This window comes from Heptranchias perlo, chromosome 33, assembly GCF_035084215.1.
Source record: "Heptranchias perlo isolate sHepPer1 chromosome 33, sHepPer1.hap1, whole genome shotgun sequence".
NCBI classification, from domain to species: Eukaryota; Metazoa; Chordata; class Chondrichthyes; order Hexanchiformes; family Hexanchidae; genus Heptranchias; species Heptranchias perlo.
This window is the reverse complement of record NC_090357.1, coordinates 24,264,837-24,285,681: the sequence shown is the minus strand read 5'-3', so window position 1 is coordinate 24,285,681 and position 20,845 is coordinate 24,264,837. Positions and strand designations below refer to the sequence as shown.

The following is a 20,845-nucleotide window of genomic DNA, read 5'->3' as shown; positions in this document are numbered from 1 at the left end:
CTTGTCCACTTGCAACAACAGTAGCAAGTAGTATCTTCGTGGAACAATGATTGCAGCAAGAACAACATAAAATCTTGCCTTTAGCAGTGAAGCAGTAATGGTGAAGTTTAGATTTTCTTTGTGTGACAGACCTGGAGTTACAGCAGCTCTGAGGGAAAGGAACACTCATTAGTGATTTTTTTTTGTTCAGTGATTCACCCACTGAATCTTAGCCATTTGACTAGTTTTAGCTTACATGTGCCTGCCAAATATAAAATATTATGTATGCGTTTTATTCCATGTGGCTGTTAAGGATGCTAAATTGAATGACTTTAGACAGTCTCACTCTAGTTCCAAACAAAAACATAGCTGTACTTAACTACTTGCCATTTTACACTGGTTAGATGCTATCAAGATCGTTGTTCTGGGAAATGGAAATGTTACACTGAAGTAGTCATGGGTTCTTTATTCTGTCGCTAGCCTTTGCTATGTGACTTGAGAGTGCTTGATGCTGACATTGGGTCTGAAAAATGTCATCTTCACTCCAACTATTAATCCAAATTGACATTTAATCAACTAACCATTTTTAAAAATTGAACTAGGCAATATGGCCACTACACACAACTTTTGACATTTGGTCCAGTTGTTTGGATTGTTTTTTTACAACAGGGACTGCTCCTAACTTCATTGCAACAAGATAACAAATGCAGAATTTTTTATTTTAATTTATGAATTGAATAATTGATGTGGTTTATCTAAAAATGTAATCTGAATAGGATTAGCCTTTTTTTAATATTAACAGCTTGGTTCATTTTGTATTCAGTAAATTATAGTAACTTGCAGGCATCCCACTAGATTTCCAAATGTTCCATAGTTTCAATAACAGAAAACTAAATTTAACAGGGATACTTTGACTAGTGCCTTGTTAAATTGTTTGAATTTACCTGACCTATAACTGAAAATACATTTGAGGAAACAAGTCTAACCTAGAAAATGCATGACTGTTTGAACTATGTTGTAATGTATGTCAATAACAGATTAATTTATATTACTCTACTGAAATTAAAGATGCTTGTTGTCTGCCATTTTGGAGTGTGCAGTAATTTAGATTGCACTCCACTCTGCTTTACAGTTTAAACTTATTTTTTAAAACAAATATATTTTATCCCTTTTTAAAGCTTTTATCTCTCTTCATCAAATGAAAACACATACAGGTGACTTGCTCCCTCCCAGGTATTTGCCAGTTCATCTGTGACGAAGCATTGTACTTGAAGGGACTGGTTAACTTTTTTGTCTCTTTTTCCATGGACAGCCATGTGCATCTCAATGAATCCCCTTGATTGATCAGAAACTCGCTCTGCAGTGATTTAAAGGCACAAACCTACAGCTTTCCCAATATACTAGTTGCACTTTATCTTATCCCATTATTTTTGGAGTTAAAAATTGGTCTGAGTGTTTGTTTACTTCTAACTAAAATTAAGGGTAATTTTCTTGTATAAACTGGATGCATTCGGGGCATTTGTAAAATAGGATCTTATCCTGTGAAGTGAGGATAACTCATAAAATTCAAATATTGCTTGTGAGTTATATTTATTTGTGTGTGCTTCAGTGCAAAAATAATTCTTTGGGAACTAGTACTAACAATTCTGGATTGTTTTAGCTTAGCAAAGTTACAAAACAAGCTCGGCATAGACTTGCTTCACGTCAAACAGTACCAGAAGTGAACTTGAGCTCCAGACTTCCAGGAGGAATCTGGAGGGTATCTCCAACAAGAGATGTAAGTTATGTAAGCCTGAGAGCTCATAAATCTACTGTGTTAGGGCAGGCAGAAATCTTTGTTTGTGAACTGCTTGGTAGTTGTGATTTCTTTCCCCTGTCTTCCAATCTGAGTTTTTATCCTTCTCTAAATTTTTAATCTTTTAAGAAAAGTCCAGAAAGACTGCAATCAGTTTTACCAATCTTGGACTGCTAATTTAGTGATGAATTGGGTAATTATGTATTGTGACCCGTACCCACGAGGAGCCAATCTGCCCTAAACGCATTTCACTTAAGACCTCAACAGACTTTCAATTCCATCAATCTTAGTTGAACTCAAACCCAGATTTCACAGTTGCAGGAACAATATTCTTACTCAGCAATGTTTAGACCTCAGGTATCCATTTTTGTGTATGTGAAAAATCTATAGTACAAGCCACACAGAGAGGGTTGAGAAATGCAATGTGGTTGATGTGTATATGGTGTTTGATAAAGTGCCACATAATAGGCTTGTCAGCAATGTTGAAGCCCATGGAATAAAAGGGGCAATGGCAGCATGGATACAAAATTGGCTAAGTGACAGGAAGCAGAGAGTAGTGGTGAACGGTTGTTTTTCGTACTGGAGGAAGGAATACAGAGGTGTTCCCCAGGGGTCGGTACTAGGACCACTGCATTTCTTGATATATATTGATGCCTTGGACTTGGTTAAGGGCATAATTTCAAAATTTGCAGATGACACAAAACTTGGAAATGTAGTGAACAGTGATATACTTCAAGAGCACATAGACAGGCTGGTGGAATGGCAGATGAAATTTAATGCAGAGAAGTGCGAAATGATACATTTTGGTAGGAGGAGGAGAGGCAATATAAACTAAAGGGTACAATTCTAAAGGGAGTGCAGGAACAAAGAGACCTGGGAGTATATGTGCACAGGTCGTTGAAGGTGGCAGGCCAGGTTGAGAAAGCAGTTTTAAACAAAAAAACATACAGGATCCTGGGCTTTATAAATAGGGGCATGGAGTACAAAAGCAAGGAGGTTATGTTGGACTTTTATAAAACACTGGTTCGGCCACAACTGGAGGATTATGTCCAATTTTGGGCACCGCAGTTTAGGAAGGATGTCAAGGCCTTAGCGAGGGTACAGAAAAGATTTACTCGAATGGTTTCAGGGATGAAGGCCTTCAGTTACGTGGATAGACTGGAGAAGCTGGGGTTGTTCTTCTTAAAGCAGAGGAGATTTGATAGAGGTGTTCAAAATCATGAGGGGGTCTAGACAGAGTTGATAGAGCGAAACTGTTCCCGTTGGAGGAAGTGTCGAGAACCAGAGAACACTGATTTAAGGCGATTGGCAAAAGAACCAAAGGCGACATAAGGAAAAACTTTTCTACACAGCGAGTGGTTATGTTCTGGAATGCACCTGAAAGGGTGGTGGAAGCAGATTCAATCGTGACTTTCAAAAGGGAATTGGATAAGTTCTCGAAGGGGAAAAAATTTGCAGGGCTACGGGGAAAGGACGGGGGAGTAGGACTAACTGGACTGCTCTTGCAGAGAGCCGGCACCAGCTCGAATGGCCGCCTTCTGTGCTGGAACCGTTCTATGATTCTATTCTTCATTGATATACACTTGTGCAAGTTTTTTCAAAAACATACCCATGAAAAATAGGGGAGCAGTTAGAATACATTTTGTGCAGTACTATTCTGTTGGAATATTTATAGTGAACATTTGCTCAGGCATCAATTCTTCATAAGGTCCATTAATTGAATGTCAAGTGTTTCAATTAAACAGCAGCTTTAGTTGTACATTAAAAGCTTCTTTTACATTTGTATTTGATATTTAGAGAAGGTCAATCAGGTGCTGCAAAATGTTATTCTTCATTGATGTTTGTCTCCTATGGTATAGGTCACACAAGTGCTGAAAGCTACACTACATACAATGCAATTCTGCTTACTTTCTGAGGTGGGGGAGAACACTGTACTTGAACAAAATTGGAATGCACTGCAGGAATTACATAGAATGTACGGGACAGAAACAGGCCATTCGGCTTAACAGGTCTATGCCGGTGTTTATGCTCCACATGAGCTTCCTCCTTCCTTTCTTCATTTAAGCCTATCAGCATACCCTTCTATTCCTTTCTCCCTAATGTGTTTATCTAGCTTTCCCTTAAATGCATCTTGTGCTAGTCGCCTCAACCACTCGTTATGGTAGCGAGTTCTACATTCTAACCACTCTGGGTAAAGAAGTTTCTCCTGAATTCCCTATTGAATTTATTAGTGACTATCATATATTTATGGCCCCTAGTGCTGGTGTCCTCTGCACGTGGAAACAATTTCTACGCCTACCCTATCAAACCCTTTTGGAATCTTGTAGCTCTCCATCAGGTCATGCCTGATATTATTGCTGAATATTCTGACCATGAATCAAAGTGTGGTATGATTTAACTCCTTGATCCCTGAAAATAAAACGTGGTAACAATGGGAGAGGCCAATACAGTGGTGTTACAAACAAACTTTAAAAAGTTTGTGTTGCAAAATGTTAATTCATTTAATTAGGAATCAAAGTATTAAGCCATTTAATTATTGATAGACAATTTAAATAATTTTACAATTAAAATAAATATAAATTTAATATTTACGTAGATTTTGCTATTACATCAGTTACTTATGACTCATAACTGCATAATGTGGTTGAACTAACTGCACTTTTAGGTTACGAAACTGCAGGGTGGCTTAAGTTTCAAACAGGGTTTAGCTAGAAACCTGAAATCAATGGTTGTAATTCCGCCTGCATTCAAATAGTTATGGTGTTCTGGAGACTGGAATTTTTTTTAATCAAATTTTTCTCCCCACCTTCCCTGAAGGCACTGGCTCATACTATGGTGTCTGTCCCATAGCATGTCCAAGTGGCTATTCATGTGCAAGTCCAGACATTGAATGTTAGGCTATTTGACTCTGCTAACCATCACAGCACAACTCAACCTTATTCTTTAATATCCACACGTGCACTTTCCAGCAGGGATCACTAAATAAAGCACTCAGGTGATATTTTCTCTGTTATTTATAAAAGTGCTTTTTATGACAATTATTACAAATTATTATTACAAATAGCATTTAATACCATTTTGCCACTGGAGAAACTTGGCTGATTTCCTCCTCCTACTCCCTTGCCTACCCTGATTCTGGAGGTACTGAGGTATTTTACATAAATATGCAGTTGAGTGGGATTGAAAGTTATAAATATGTATAGACCTAGGAATAATCAAGTGAATGGAACACTTGTGGGTCCAGTCTAACTGGAAGCATGGCAGCTTTATCTACAAAGAAACCAGTCAGGGTTGGATAAAATGAGTTGTAGTACTTAATGTCCTGGAGACTTGTTTAGATGCCTTAGGGATTAGAGAGAAATTTCAGTTTTACTAACTATGAAATCTAACATGTTCTGTGGTTAACTAAAGTAGTTGGAGAAGTCCTCAGCAGTGCAGATTGTACATGGTCTTTTGAAGAAAGCCATTGATATATTTTGTTATTACTGGCTACTGCTTATCATAGAATGATACAGCACAGGAGGAGGCCATTTGACCCATCATGCCTGTGCCGGCTGTTTGAAAGATCTATTCAATTAGTCCCACTCCCCTGCTCTTTCCCCATAGCCCTGCAAATTTTTGCCCTTTGAGTATATATCCAGTTCCCTTTTGAAATGGGTCATTGCTGCATCTGTTACACTGCTGCAGCTAGAGATGCTGGTTTACCACACTGATTCAATAGCTGCTTTCAAGTTCTTTCTAAATTCTGTGGTGGTAAGAACCTTGTAAAGGGGTTAAGAACATATGAACATAAGAAATAGGAGCAGGAGAGGGCCAAGTAGCCCCTCTAGCCTGCTCTGACATTCATTAGGATCATGGCTGATCTTTGACCTCATCTCCACTTTCCCGCCCGATTCCCATATCCCTTGATTCCCCTAGAGTCCAAAAATCTATCTATCTCAGCCTTGAATATAATCAACAACTCAGCATCCACAGCCCTCTGGGGTAGAGAATTCCAAAGATTCACAACCCTCTTGAGTGAAGGAATTCCTCCTCATCTCAGTCTTAAATGGCTGACCCCTTATCCTGCGACTATGCCTCCTACTTCTAGACTCTCCAACCCTGGGAAACAGCCTCTCAGCATCTACCCTGTCAAGCCCCCTCCTAATATGACATGTTTTAATGAGATCACCTCTCATTCTTCTAAACTCCAGAGAGTATAGGCCCATTCTGTTCTACCTCTTTTCATAGGACAACCCTCTCATCCCAGGAATTAATCTAATGAACCTTCGTTGCACTGCCTTTTAAGGCAAGTATATCCTTCCTTGGATAAGGAGACCAAAATTGTACACTGTACTCCAGGTGAGGTCTCACCAAAGCCCTGTACAATTGTAGTAAGACTTCCTTACTCTTGTATTCCAACCCCCTTGCAATGAAGGCCAACATGCCATTTGCTTTCCGAATTGCTTGCTATACCTGCATGCTAACTTTTTGTGTTTCTTGTACGAGGACACCCAAGTCTCTCTGAAACCAACATTTAATAGTTTCTTAGCATTTAAAAAATATTCCGTTTTTCTATTCTTCCTACCAAAGTGAATAACCTCACATTTCCCCACATTATACTCCATCTGCCACCTTCTTGCCCACTCATTTAACCTATTTATATCCCTTTGCAGACTTTGTGTCCTCCTCACAGCTTACTTTCTCTCCTAGCTTTGTATCGTCAGCAAATTTGGATACATTATACTCAGTCCCTTCATCTAAGTCATTAATATAGATTGTAAATAGCTGCGGCCCAAGCACTGATCCTTCCTGCACCCCCACTAGGTACAGCCTGCCAACCTGAAAATGACCCGTTTATCCCTTCTCTCTGTTTTCTGTCCGTTATCCAATTCACTATTTATGCTAAAATGTCACCCCTAACCCCATGAGCCCTTATCTTGTGTAAGAACCTTTTTTGTGGCACCTTATCGAATGCCTTTTGAAAATCCAAATATACAACATCCACTGGGTCCCTTTCATCTACCCTGCTAGTTACATCCTCAAAAATCTCTAAATTTGTCAAACATGATTTCCCTTTCATAAAACCATGTTGACTCTATCTAATCATATGATGTTTTACCACTTCCTTAATAATGGATTCCAGCATTTTCCCGACGACTGATGTCAGGCTAACTAGCCTGTAGTTCCCTGTTTTCCCTCCCTCCTTTCTTGAATAGCAGGGTCACATTTGCTACCTTCCAATCCACTGGGAGTGTTCTAGAATCTAGAGAATTTTGGAAGATCATAACCAATGCATCCACTATCTCTGCAGCCACCTCTTTTAGATGTAGGCCATCAGATCCAGGGGATTTATTGGCTTTTAGTCCCATTAGTTTCTCCACTACTTTTTCTCTACTGATATTAATTGCTTTAAGCTCCTCAGTCTCATTAGATCCTTGTTTCCACTATTTCTGGTATGGTTTTTGTGTCTTCTACTGTGAAGGTACATACAAAATATTTATTTAACACATCTGCCACCTCATGATTTCCCCATTATAATTTCTCCAGTCTCAGCCTCTAAGGGACCAACGTTTACTTTTGCAACTCTCCCTTTTTACATACTTGTAGAAGCTCTTGCAATCCTTTTTTATATTTCTTGCTAGTTTACTTTCATATCCTATTTTCTCCCTATTTATCTATCTATTTTCTCCCTATTTATCTATCTATTTTCTCCCTATTTATCAATTTTCTGGTCGTCCTTTGCTGGTTTCTAAAACTCTCCCAATCCCCAGGCTTACTACTCTTCTTGGCAACATTATAGGCCTCTTTTAGATCCTATACATAATACTATCCTTAACTTCATTAGTTAGCCATGGATGCATCACTTTTCCCATGGAGTTTTTATTTTTCAATGGAATGTATATTTGTTGAGAATATTGACATGTTTTTAAATGTTTGCCATTGCTTTTCAACCATCGTACCCTTTAATTTGATTTCCCAATCTACCTTAGGAATAAGGGGCGAGTTGACTATGTAATTGGTTTTATTTAAGTTTAGGTCTCTAGTTTCTGTCTTAAGTACGTCACTCAAACTCAATGTGAAATACTAGCATATTCTGATCACTCTTCCCCAAAGGATCCCATGCTAATTAACCCTATCTCATTACATAATACAAGATCTAAAATAGCCTGTTCCCTTGCTAAACAGACAGCAGGGTGGCCTTCTGACTAAGTCTGTGATTGAGGGTATTTCTCCTTTTTCAGAACCCTGTATCCAGAAGAGAGACACATCTAAACATCGAGGAAGATTTCATGTGTTTAGAAGGCCAGCATGACCTGCCTGCAGAGTTGCAGGAACAGCCGCAGAAATTGATGGGTGGGAAACATGTTACTTTCCAGCCTGGGCTAGAACATGAAAAGGTTCGACTTGTATTTCCACGTTGTTGTTCTAAACTATGTTGTAGCAAGCAGCAAAGCAGAATCTACTTACATTGATTTTAAAATCATATATTTAACATTTTAATAGGTGAAAAATACTATTTCTTTAAAACCACTTGCAGCTTTCACATACTATTATCAAACTGACTCTACATCTAATTTTTAATCTGTTAGTTTAAGTTTCTTCTCCCTCTTAATTTAAAAAAAATTCTGTTGCCTCCCAAACTTAGTATCTTGAATTCTGAAAGGGTAGATTGACCCTCACTGTGCCTTCTGCCAGTATCATTTTAAGGGATGATGGAAGTGTTGGAACTACTTCCTCTGGCATAAAATCCTCCCAGGTAGCCCTCTTGCATGAAGTTGGTGCAACATGTCACCACCTGACTGATTTTAACAACCTCACCAACATCTGTTCAGCCATGTGATCGTCTTAGCTAAGATAACTATGTACCAATATTTTAGTAAAACTTGATTTGAGCCTCAATAAATATCCTGTAATGGTTGATTTCATTGTGTTAGCATACTGTTCACCTCTGGGACCTGGGTTCTAATTCAGCCCAGACTAATGAGAATGAAAGTCTGTCTGCTGGCTGCATGGATCAAACGTGAAATGGGTTACGGCAATCTTAGTCCTGTCCTAGTGCGAATTGACCCATAGCATAAGACTGCCATTGACACAGCACCTATTGTTTCTGGGTTAGGACTGTCTTCCTCGAGGCCAGATAATGGGAAATGGAACTATTATACTGGGATCTTTAGAGATGCTTTTGGGTTAAGGCACATGTTTGGGACAGTGTATAAGGAGCTTTACTCTGCATCTGCACTAAACCCGATGTGGGAATTCTTAATGCGGTCAGTGGGTTCAGAAAGTGGAAACGTGTTCAGTTCACCAGCACTGACATAATTCACCTTGAAAACCATAAAAATTCTGTTTAAGAAGTATCTTCCAATATGGTTGGGCATAAGTGACAATTTCTCATGACTGTTTACAAATAGGCGGAGATACTGGGGACCATAAATAGACAGTAAGTACCTGTGTAAAAACAATTTATCAATTTAATGAACATGCATGGATTCTAACCTTTTTTAATTGACGTCCTGTCCCTGGATAGTGGTTTCCTTAATTTTGCTAACTTGCATAGTCAGAAACTTCTCCAAGTCAGTTCTCTATAGGTGTCATTAGCACGTGTTACTTAGAAAACTTTCAAAAAATGTATCTTGATTTTTGAGAGCTTGTGGTAGCTAAACCCTAAATGCTATGGTCATGGTTTGCACTATTCAAACAATAAGCTGCTGATAAGTTTTGTGATCGCTTCACATGCAGGTTGGGATATTGACAGACCTATTCAGCATTGGATACTGAAAATACTTAGTGCTTGTGACTAAAATGAATGACTGCCTCGTCAAACACATTTTTTAGCATGGTAGGAACTGTCTGTCTTTTAATTTTAGATTCAATACGCAACCTACTCAGGCCAAGTGTAGAATTGCAACATATCAAACCATTTCCTGTTCTTTCCTATTGAACCCAGGACAAAGTTTCCATATTTATGTATATCTTAATTTTTTGCATACTAACTATAATCTATTCACTGCCACATTTCACCTGAAGCCAGTATATTTTTCAAACCTAATCAATCTGTGTTTTAAATTAACTGAAAAGATTTTAGGGAATCTTTTTGAAACTAATCCTGTCACAACCTGCTGTTGATAACTCAGTTGTCTTTTGTACTAAAATATTTCAAATTATCCAGTAATTTGAATTAAGAAATATAAATAACAGCAAAATGGGAATTTAGTGCTTAAAAAAATTCAGTTAGATAATTTGAATAACACAACTTTGAACTAATTGGAAAGTAAACAGACTTAAATGTGCATATTCCAGAAAAAGATTTAAAACATGCACACGAATGAATCAAATTTGCATGAATTTGTAACTTACTGCGTTTTTGGTTCTGAGTTCCTCGCTGTAAACTGTGATCTAATTCTGTGTGTATATAAATTGTTGTTTCAGCCATGTAGTCGACTTTATCGTGAGCCCTACCCCACAGGTTCCTGCCTAGGGTTCAGTACTGACTATAAGGCAGCACTCATTTTGCGGCCTGGTGTGGATCAGGAAGAGAGTAAGAAACGGGTAAGTTCTCTCCACTTAGATAAGTTAAACTAAATCTCGGGTGATGACCCACAGATATTTTTGGTCCATCTCAAGCATCAAATTTGACCTTTTTTAATAGAAGGGGAAGAAGGAAGGTTGGCCGACAGAGAGCAAACATTTACTATTGGGAGGATGGGGAAGCAAAATCAGTGAAGTCTCCTCTACTGGGTCACTCTTGCATGCCTTCTAATAGCTTGCACCCTGCTCTTTTTGAATGTAGAAGGTGTATAGCAAATACAAAATTTCAACTCGAAGATCCAGTAAAAGTGCAAAAAAATTTGGTGTGGGGCACTTGGATTTTTATTGCAATCGTGGAGGACAGTCTGTTGTTAGCTTTTTTTCATCTTATGTGACGTATACGTGAAGTTTTTAGTAACTATGTAGGTGCTCACCTGATGGCTGAGACTTTATCCAGTGAGTAGCTAAGCAGAGAAGGTCCCTGCTTCAGTTCTCAGTCTGTGCAGAGTTAGTTAATCTGAGCCTGAGTGGTGGTAAGGCTACTACAATTGGCCTCAGCATCCTTGGGTTAGAGAAAGGTCAGAGTTCCAGTTCCTGATTGTATCCAGTGACCTTAGCTCGAAATACACATGTGTAGACATCCAGTGAGGACTCAGCTCAGCTGAAATAGGCTTAGCTGTAATGTCCCCCTGCAGTCAAATAACCTGTTGGAATTCACTGGAATTTTTTTATTCATTACCAAATAAAACAAATCCCAGAAAAGGAAACCAGGTTATAAGATGACTATAAGTTGCGCTGCCGTTTTGCATAAGCTGCCAAAACTCCAGTTGTCGTTTGTTTCAATAAATAATGTTGAGCCACCTCAATGCTGCACATGCTTTCTAATCATGAAAATGGGCCAAGAACCTGTTTAATGTGGTGGCACGTTGAACTTTCAAAAGGGCAACCATTTGTAGCAGCTCTGGTTGCCTCTCATAACCAAGCTTCATGTACTTCATGTTAATTGTATCCAAATGATTTATATCAATTAGTGTTGTATTCAGGTGTTTTGTATCAGTTGGGAACTCTCGTATCCATTTATGAGAGCTGATCTAGGGTGTGGTGTGGGTGTAATTTGTAGCTCTGTTAATAAAGGCTTGAAAGCAACTGAAGACCAGGCTCTAGTATTCTATCCTTCACCACCTAGCTATCCAACTTACAACATACTCTGCGGATTATTAGAGTACTAGAACATTTCTCATCTACGTGCTGCCCCTCGGCGACATCATCCGAAAACACAATGTCACATTCCACCTGTACGCTGACGACACCCAGCTGTACCTCACAACCACCACCCTTGACCACTCCACTGTCTCTCATTTGTCACTTTGCTTGTCCAACATATTTCCTCCAACTAAATATTGGGAAGACCGAAGCCATTGTCTTTGGCCCCTGCTGTAAACTCCGTTCCCTAGCCACTGACTCCATCCCTCTCCCTGGCCACTGCCTGAGGCTGAACCATTCTCAACCTTGCCATCCTATTTGACCCTGCTTTTAGCTCCCGACCACATATCTGCTCCGTCACCAAGAATGCCTACTTCCACCTGAGTAACATCACTTGTCTCTGCCCCTGCCTCAGCTCATCTGCTGCTGAAACCCTCATCCATGTCTTTGTTATCTCCAGGCTGGACTATTCCAGTAGTCTCCTGGCTGGCCTCCCATCTTCCACCCTCCATAAACTTGAGCTCATCCAAAACTCTGCTGCCCGTATCCTAACTCGCACCCAAGTCCCTTTCTCCCATCACCCCTGTGCTCGTTGACCTAAGATTGTTCCCGGTCCAGGAACGCCTCGATTTTAAAATTCTCATGCTTGTTTTCAAATCCCTTCATGGCCTCGCCCCTCCCTATCTCTGTAACCTCCTACAACCCTCTGAGATCTCTGTGCTACGCCAATTCATGCCTCTTGCACATCCCTAATTTTAATGTCTCCACCATTGGCGGCTGTACCTTCAGCTACCTAGGCCCTAAGCTCTTGAATTCCCTCCCTAAACCTCTCTGCCTCGCTACCTCTCACTCCTCCTTTAAGATGCTCCTTAAAACCTACATCCTTGACCAAGCTTTGGTCATCTGTCCTAATACCTCCTTATGTGGCTTGGTGTAAAATTTTGTTTGATAACACTTCTGTGAACCGCTTGGGGCGTTTTACTACGTTAAAGATGCTGTATAAATGCAAGTAGTTGTTGTTGTTCTAGAAAATACTAGAGTAATGTATTCCTGGATTGGTTTTTTTCCCTCAGCGAGGTAACCAATATTTGATGTACCGGCGCCTCTTCATGGACATTGAACGAGAGCAAGTCAAAGAACAGCGGCGCCAGCAAGAGCACGAGAAGAGAATAGCAAAGTAAGTGATACATTTAGTTGAGACAGTGCTGAAACTCAGCAATTTAATTGCTGCTTCAACTTGGAAAACTGTATCCTGTGCTAGTCATGCTGCTGTCTTCATTAGAATTTGCCACAGAATATTTGGCTCCTGCTAAAAATATTTAATAGTGCACACTCAAAAATGAAATTCTTACTATCTGAACACTGGTAGAGGACTGTTCATGTTAATAAATTTGTCACAAGCAGGCACTGCAGTCAATAGAAAGACTTACATTTGTAAAGCATTTTATTACGTTGTCGAAATGTCTGAGTTCTTCACATGGTGAATGACTTTTTGGAATGCAATGATATGTAGGAAAACAAAAAAGTGACGATGGATCTTAGATTGTGCCATGCCTGTAGATATCGTGAGTTTCACATTGGCTCAGCTTATTCATGCTCATATTATACCCAACTTGACCTTTAATCTTTGTCTTTATCTCAATTCATGTTTCTTTAAAATTTTTACTCAGAATTAAGGAGGAGAAGGAAAAACTAAGGGAAGCGGAAGAGAAAAGGATGATTGAGCTAACTCGTCAGAGAGAGCTAGTGACTGAAAGTGGAAGGAGTGCTCAGTTGAAGGAAGAGGAAAGACAGAAGAGAGCTGATGAAGACAAAGCCCAACGAAACAGAGAGATTACCAGGTATGTTGAATATTCTGGTTTTCACGTGGCATAGGGTGTTTTATAGGTATGCAGGGAAGGGGAGGAAGGAAATCCTGAGATTAAATTAATCTTCACTTCACACCTCTATTAATGCAAGATATATACTTTGTTCATAGTTTGAAATAAATATTTCTGATAGTGCGTTGACGGGTGTTCTTGCCAGAGAACTGATTTGGAGATATTCAGACCTGCCTAATCAGTTCAATAACAGAGTCACAGTGTAAGGAAAGGGTTAATCAGATTGCTCTGAAGCCTGCCAATGTTATACTGTTATTGATTTATCTTTATATTTAGCTTTTGCCTGTTACTTGAGGAAGTACAAATCAATTTAGATGCAGTGACGCTGAATTGTTTAATTAAGACTGACCTTAAATCAGTGGTCAGTTAGTCAGTAAACCTAATTAAAAGATATTCCAGTGCATACTGCAGAGAAGTTTAATTAGTTGATAAGTTCTGCAGAAGGAAAACATCTACAACTATCATTTTCAGAAGCAGGAGATTGGTATGGAATTGTACATATTTATAGTTAGAAGTTTCACTTGGTAGAATAGCAACAAGAGTGAAATTATCGATAAGATAACAAAGTTGGGGAGTTGTACCGGTCTACAGAAAAAAAACTCATTTAAATCTAAAGTATTGATAAGGGAAGAAGCTCAATAAAATTCACATTATATGGAGTTGTATTAATTTATGCAGAAACATGTGGATTGTCAGTGGAAGGTGTAACAAAATGTGAGTGTTGAAACAGAGACTTGGGGGTCGATTTTAGCACCCGCGATCGGGTACGTTCCTGGCGGGGAGGGCCACGAAAATCGGGGATTCCCAGGGCGGGTCGGGAGCCCAGCTCCAACCCGCCCACTTCCGGGTTTCGCGCTGACGCGCGCGCAGCCTCCGCATGTGGGACTCCCGCCGGCAATTAAAGCCGGCAGGGTGCCACTTAAGGTATTTATTTTGGTATTTTAGGTCGTTTACAGAACTGATTAACGAGATATTTTAGGAGGGTTGGGATTTTACAAACAACTGGGACTGTTTCCCATACTGGGGGTAACACTCCCAGTTCAAATGGACGTGTTGCAGCCATCAGCCTGTGGCAGCTGCAAAGGTCCATTTGACAGGTGTTGGAGGGAGACCCTCACTCATTGCAGGAGGCCACTCTGTCACTTCGGACAAAGTTTGGCCTCCACCACCCTCTTCCTAACAATAAAATTCACCAACTTGCACACTTCCTCCGGTGTCCAGACACATGTACCTACCTTGCGGACCCCTTCAGATGTACATCTTCCGGATGGGGGCCGCCTTAGCTGCAGATATGACCTCCTCAGAGAGCGAACAGCATCACCAGCCTCGCCGTCCACCTCTGACACGTGGAGCTCCACAGCACAGTGCTGTGACACATCCACCTGCACAGCAGGAGGGAGGGCAACCGCAGAGAGAGATGCGTCGCAGAGGGCACTATCCTCGCCACAGGGTCCACAGACCGAGGCTCAGCTTCCTGGACCTCTCTGAGCAGCAGTGCACAGAGGCTCAGAGTCACTCGACATGTAGTCGTGTACATCTGCAGCCTCCTTTATGGCGAGCTGCTCCCGGCTGGCCCAAGCACCATCTTCTTACCTGTCGCTGTCAAAGTCACCACTGCCCTCAACAACTTCTCCGCATCCTTCCAGGGTGCCACTGGGGACATCGCCGACATCTCTCAGCAATATAGTTCGTGTTTTCTGTTATTTTCAGCTTTATCTCTCTTTTTAAACAGATGAGCGGTACATCAGGGAGGAGGGGCTGAGTAACTGATCAGCTGTCTACTGATAAACTGTTTAAAGTTCCGATGACTGCTGAGCAGCACTGCTGATCTGTTCAACACTGTTCACTGGCCCTGAATTAATAGGAGAAGGTGAAAGTGGGGGTAGAAAACTCAGATTCCAGACAAAACTGATTAGTACAATTGAATATATAGATTAGTTTTAGACAAGTTTGAGTTGAGCACTGTAACCATATCATCACTAATATGGATTACACTTTTTCTTCTAGCCAAATGAATCTGGCTGCTTCGACTCAGCTTTTTTTGCCATCTTCAATTTGTTGCAGATATATAGAAGCCTTAAGAGCACAGATGATGGAGAAGATTAAATTGCAAAACACAGATCTGCCTCCACTCTGCTGCTGTGGATCCAATTTCTGGGACTCCCATCCAGACACCTGTGCAAACAACTGTGTCTTCTATAAAAACCCCAAAGGTACATAAACTGGATGATAAAGCCTATTGGAATAATATTTGTTTCTTCTAAATGCTTAGTATAGAACAGTGAATACTTACAAGTGATCGCAATAGTTATCTGATCAAAGGGTTGTGAGATAGATAAATGCTGAACCCTGCAAAACATGAACAAAATATTGGGATTTCTGGATGCAATATGTTATTTAAATTTAAAAGTATCAACTGAATTGCCCCACCCCCATTTTTCTTAACAGGTAAATGTTGAAAGGTTGGATTGGGGTCTGCTTTTTCACAGTTTATAAGATGCTTAAATTGCCTCTTTGGACAATCCCATATACCCCAGTCCAAATTATATTAATAGTTAACCAAACCAAATCAATCACAACAGGAACATAGTAAGCATTGAGTGAACTGTAACTTAACTCCTTGCCAGAGTCATTAAAGATTAAATTACACAGCTGGATTAACTAGCACTACTTTATTTAACAACATTTACGGTGATGCAACATCATCACAAGCTAAGCATTAATGATCACTGTAAAATAATTGGATAAGTATGCACAGAACTGCAGCCATAACTGAGTTTTGCTTAATATTAGTGACATTCAATGATCAAGATTACAGTATAGTTTAGCAAGGTTAGTTTTACAGTCTTTTTAAACATATCATTGGTAAACTTCCAATATTGAGGCAGTTCCTTTTATGACCTGAGAGGAAGCTACACAGCCTCTCCTCCTGTAGTAGGTTGGCTGCAGTCGTGTTGAGCAGCTCTGTCTTCCTCCGGGACACTCCAGGTACACCCCTCGAGACACCTGTGGCAATGAGTCGGCTATTGTTGTCATCTTTGGTTGTCTTCTCTCCCTAGCTTTAGCACATTAATTCTCTACTGTTATACTGCAGTTGTCTGAGTGCAAAAACTTAAGCTATTAAGAGTTGTGATACATTTTGTAGATTTTACAGCAGTTCAATTAAACAATTAACCTTTGTAAAGCTTCCAACTTTCACTATTAAACTATCCCTTAGCTTTTGGAGACCTTCTTGAAATTGCTGTAATTTCTGAATCAAGATTTCCCAGCAATCAAGGATCGACTTTTCTCTTTCACAGAATGCCTCCAGTGTGTCTAGAGGGCCAATTTTCCTATGGGGCTCATAGGACACTTCACTCTTATTGTGATGACAGCCATTTGCACCCTAACATTAGATTACCACTTTTGAAGGTACTTGGACAATCAAGATGACATATTTTACATGATGGGTGCTAGAAAAAAATTGCTTGTAGAGACACTGGCTATCAATGTGATCCATGCCCTCAGTGCATGATGAACAGGATTGACCATTACTGCAGGCTTATGGAGCAATAATGTGTAGTTAATTATTGGGTCATTCTAAGTCAAATATGCATTCTGCATAATTTGAAAACAATTTCAGACATCTGAAACCAAGTGCTTACAAAAGGATAGCTGTATAATCAAACTGATGTAAAAGACAGGTTTCAATGTATATTTGTGCCACATTTTGTCTCTTTCCCTGCCCCCCCCCTCCCCCCCTCCACAGCATATGCCAGAGCACTGCAATCTGTATTATCTTCATGTGATGCTTGGGACGGACACTATAGAAATCGTACCTCAATGAAGAAGATCGCATCAGTGCATTTGTGTTCAGCCAGGAAATAACTCACCTACTCTGGGAAGCTGGATTCACTCCAGCAATAAATCTTCACTGAAAAGACTCCAATTTGTAGAGATGTGTGGACAGAAAATGTATGAGTGCCTTTTTAATAACAAGTGCTGTGTTTGATATTATTTGTATTGTGTTTTTATTTAACTGTATGAGATTGACTTTGAAAAATATTTTATCATTTTTCTGAATTCTCTAATTGAAGACAAAAGATTCGGTAAAATTTTTTAAAATCTCCAAAGGAGATCATTTTAAAGGAAAAAAAATAGTGATTTATAAATTGGCTAAGTCTAGGTTTTAGTGAAGGACAGCTTAGCTTCCAAATTTCAAGTCTTACCGTTGCCTATTACTTCAAATCACTCCCTTTTTGTTGACTTTTTTTTTTCCCCCATTCTCACTGGGCCCTGTAAATGGAGCTCCTCATGGGGAGATGTCTAGTTTTGGGGGAAGGATGTGCTGATAATTAACTAAGACCAGGAATCTCCAGGTAAATTTCATCTCAGGCTAACCCAGAGTAAATACCAGCCTATATTCTTTTGCCTGGGGGAGTATGTGGAAAAAGGAGAGGAAAGATATCATTCTGCTTTTTATATACATAGCAGTTGTCCACTTCCTGTAGTTTGCCTTTCTTTAAAAGTCCACACAGATTCTTAGGCATACTGCTACACTACGTTTGTAAAAGAACCCTGTGCCTTTGACAGCAACAACTAAGCTAATAATAAAGCATTCCATCTTATGGTGTGAAATCTTCCGGGTGACTAAATCTAAGATAACAAATGGCAAATTAAGCTGTCCACTGCTCTTCAATTTTTTTTCTGGTGCTGTTTGTTTTATTTGTCTTTTTTAATGGTAGGGCTACCAGTAACGGTACTAAGATGCCCTTTTCTTAGAGTCTATTAGTCTGACCAATAAATAAAATGAGAATAATTTGAGTAAAGCATAGACCTATATTTTGATTTGTGCTGCTGGTTTCATTTTATGTGCAATACCTTGTCTAAGATGTGAAAATTTGTGGTTTATATATATCAATGCAATTCATTGATTTCAATAAAGTCATTTTTAAAATGTCTTGCTAATTATAGAGAATATTATAGCTAATAATACATAAGCTTATTTTCAATCAGAAGATTGCTACTTCGACCTTGAATTCATTTACATTTTCTGTGTATAAAGTCTTCCTACTTAAGTAGAGGCATTTGTAATTTTTTTAAAAATGCATGAATGAGATCTGCTGTAATTTCAAAAACTGACTTTGTCCCCCTTCCTCTCCCCTAAACAGTAAGATCATAATCAAACTGCCAAGGAAAGAGTGAAATGCAAGTAGTTCTTGAGGCAAAGGTGCATTTGTTATTTTACCTCTAAGTACAATACAGGAAATTCTGAGAGTTATTAAACATTGCACATCTCTTAGTGACTGTTTGAGCAACTTAAAACCCTGGAAATTTGTTGTCTGGCCCCTTTGTCGTGAATGGTATATGGGGGGAGGGGGGAGGAGACCTTTTGAAGAGAGAAGGGAAGAAATAAAAGACTGGCAGTTAGAACTGGCCCTAAAAGGTTCTAGAAGATTAATGCAGCCTAACATTCACTTATTTGCAAATACATACTAAAGTTAAGAAAAATTAAGTACAAATGTTTTGGATCTACATGATCTATCATTTTTATTAACTTCTATCCGAATTCCATGACAGCATCTCCCAAACCCGTGACCTCTACCACCAAGGACGAGCAGCAGGCACATGGGAACAACACCACCTGCACGTTCCCCTCCAAGTCACACACCATCCCGACTTGGAAATATATCGCCGTTCTTCATTGGCGTTGGGTCAAAATCCTGGAACTCCCTTCCTAACAGCACTGTGAGAGAACCTTCACCACACAGACTGCAGTGGTTCAAGAAGGCAGCTCACCACCATCTTCTCAAGGGCAATTAGGGATGGGCAATAAATGTTGGCCTCGCCAGTGACGCCCACATCCCATGAACGAATTTTAAAAAAGACTCTACTGTTGCAGTTAAATGGTGCAAACCCATTCTGTTTATGTGGGAATGTTGTGCAGCTGATTACTCCACAATATACATGGTACTTAGAGTATATGCTAAAGAGGATGATAAGTTATACTTCCAAAAGACTTTGACTACAAATATTTGATAGCTCTTTTCCTCAGGTGCCAAAAGGGAGGGAATAGAATAAGGAACAATGCCCACTTGGCACTGAGCAGAGGCTCTGAAAAGCTCTTTTGACCTTGGTCAATGTCCTTTAGACCCCAAGCCACAGAACAGTGCCCTGTACTGGACCAGTGGTAATTTTGCACCATCAGGCATCATGGGCTGTCTGACTGATAATTTGTGTCCACTCCTGGTGGATCTGTGCCTGTGAGGCTTGAGGCTGCTGAAATGAATTTGATTAGGGATGATAGTCTCTCCCCATGTGGGCTATATACATGCCATTAGTAGGTTAGATTTGAATCCAGAGATGATAGGACAGTGTCTCCAGCCCTCTGCACCTTTTTAAAAAAAAATTCAAAGAAAGTATTCCACATAACGCAGGAACCATGTCTACTCAATAATCAAATCGTAAGAGATGAAAATCACTGGATGCCTGTCTCTTTTTTTTAAAAAAAAGAAACTGGCTATTATCCTGTGCCCTCTGCAGTGAGCATCCCACCTGATCCATCTTCAGTTTCTTTTCTACTATTATCAACACAAGTTATTTTTCCATTACTTTACAAGAGATGTTTATCTGTTAAGCATATTTTGGACCAGTTATTTATCTATTTTCAGCTTTAATGCATGTTTCCTGGAAAAAACAGGAAACAGTTTGGATGTCTCCTTGTGAATTCTGTCACAGATTCCAACAAAATAGTCCAATCCCAAGATAGCCTCGGCCTCTTCCAAATCCCAATGCTGACTGCCGGTCCACAGCCACATCCCACTCTATCCCTTTTCAGGTACAGGGAGCAATTTCCCCTGGCCCCAACCACAGAGGCACCATCACACAAACTGTCTCTTCCTTGTCCACCTTACAATGGTCTGGTCAACGTTTTGAGGCAAACATACCTTAGTGCGCTGGTCAATGCAGAGTAGACCACAACACAAGCCTGTGCTGGTTTGATGCACCATATGCTGTAGCAGGAGCTTGTGTTTCAATACCTGTACTCTGCAAAGTACTGCCACATAGAAGAATTATTTCGGCAGATTTCAGACTTTCTCCAAAACAATAAAAATTGCAATACCATGTAATAAAAACAGAATTTGACTTATTCAGTCACAATTCATTGTATCTTAAATCTAATCGATGTATAAATGTATAATATCCCTATTATAAAACTGCACATCCTCTGACTCACCTTGAGTTATGCCATGGGAAATCTGCTAGTGTTTAAGTAATACCAATCAGTAACTGGAGACCTGTGAAATCTGAATGATTTATTTCCACAAGTGGAAAGAACGGATGTAGTGAGATAGCAATTGTATTGCGGGGTGGTTAAAATTTACTGCATTTATGTTACATATAAAACAAAGAATTTTAACTAACTCATTGATCTCCCATGGTGTTATTTATGGACAAAAATAAAATTCTTCCTATGACAGTTTCTGTCATAGTGTAA

The 20,845-nt window shown here is 39.7% G+C and overlaps 1 protein-coding gene across 4 annotated transcripts in view; it reads left to right on the top strand.

Moving 5' to 3' along the window:
• ccdc15 (coiled-coil domain containing 15) overlaps positions 1-20,845 on the top strand; it is a 34,708-nt gene extending 13,863 nt beyond the window's left edge. For 3 of the 4 annotated variants that reach the window (XM_067971064.1, XM_067971062.1, XM_067971065.1), the window contains 7 exons: positions 1,640-1,756; positions 7,999-8,154; positions 10,187-10,306; positions 12,562-12,665; positions 13,159-13,329; positions 15,433-15,581; positions 17,117-20,845. In XM_067971064.1, the coding sequence (XP_067827165.1) occupies positions 1,640-1,756; positions 7,999-8,154; positions 10,187-10,306; positions 12,562-12,665; positions 13,159-13,329; positions 15,433-15,581; positions 17,117-17,235 (936 nt within the window). In that variant the 3' untranslated portion in view covers positions 17,236-20,845. The remainder of the gene's footprint in view (positions 1-1,639; positions 1,757-7,998; positions 8,155-10,186; positions 10,307-12,561; positions 12,666-13,158; positions 13,330-15,432; positions 15,582-17,116) is intronic. The other variant, XM_067971063.1, reaches the window with a different exon arrangement.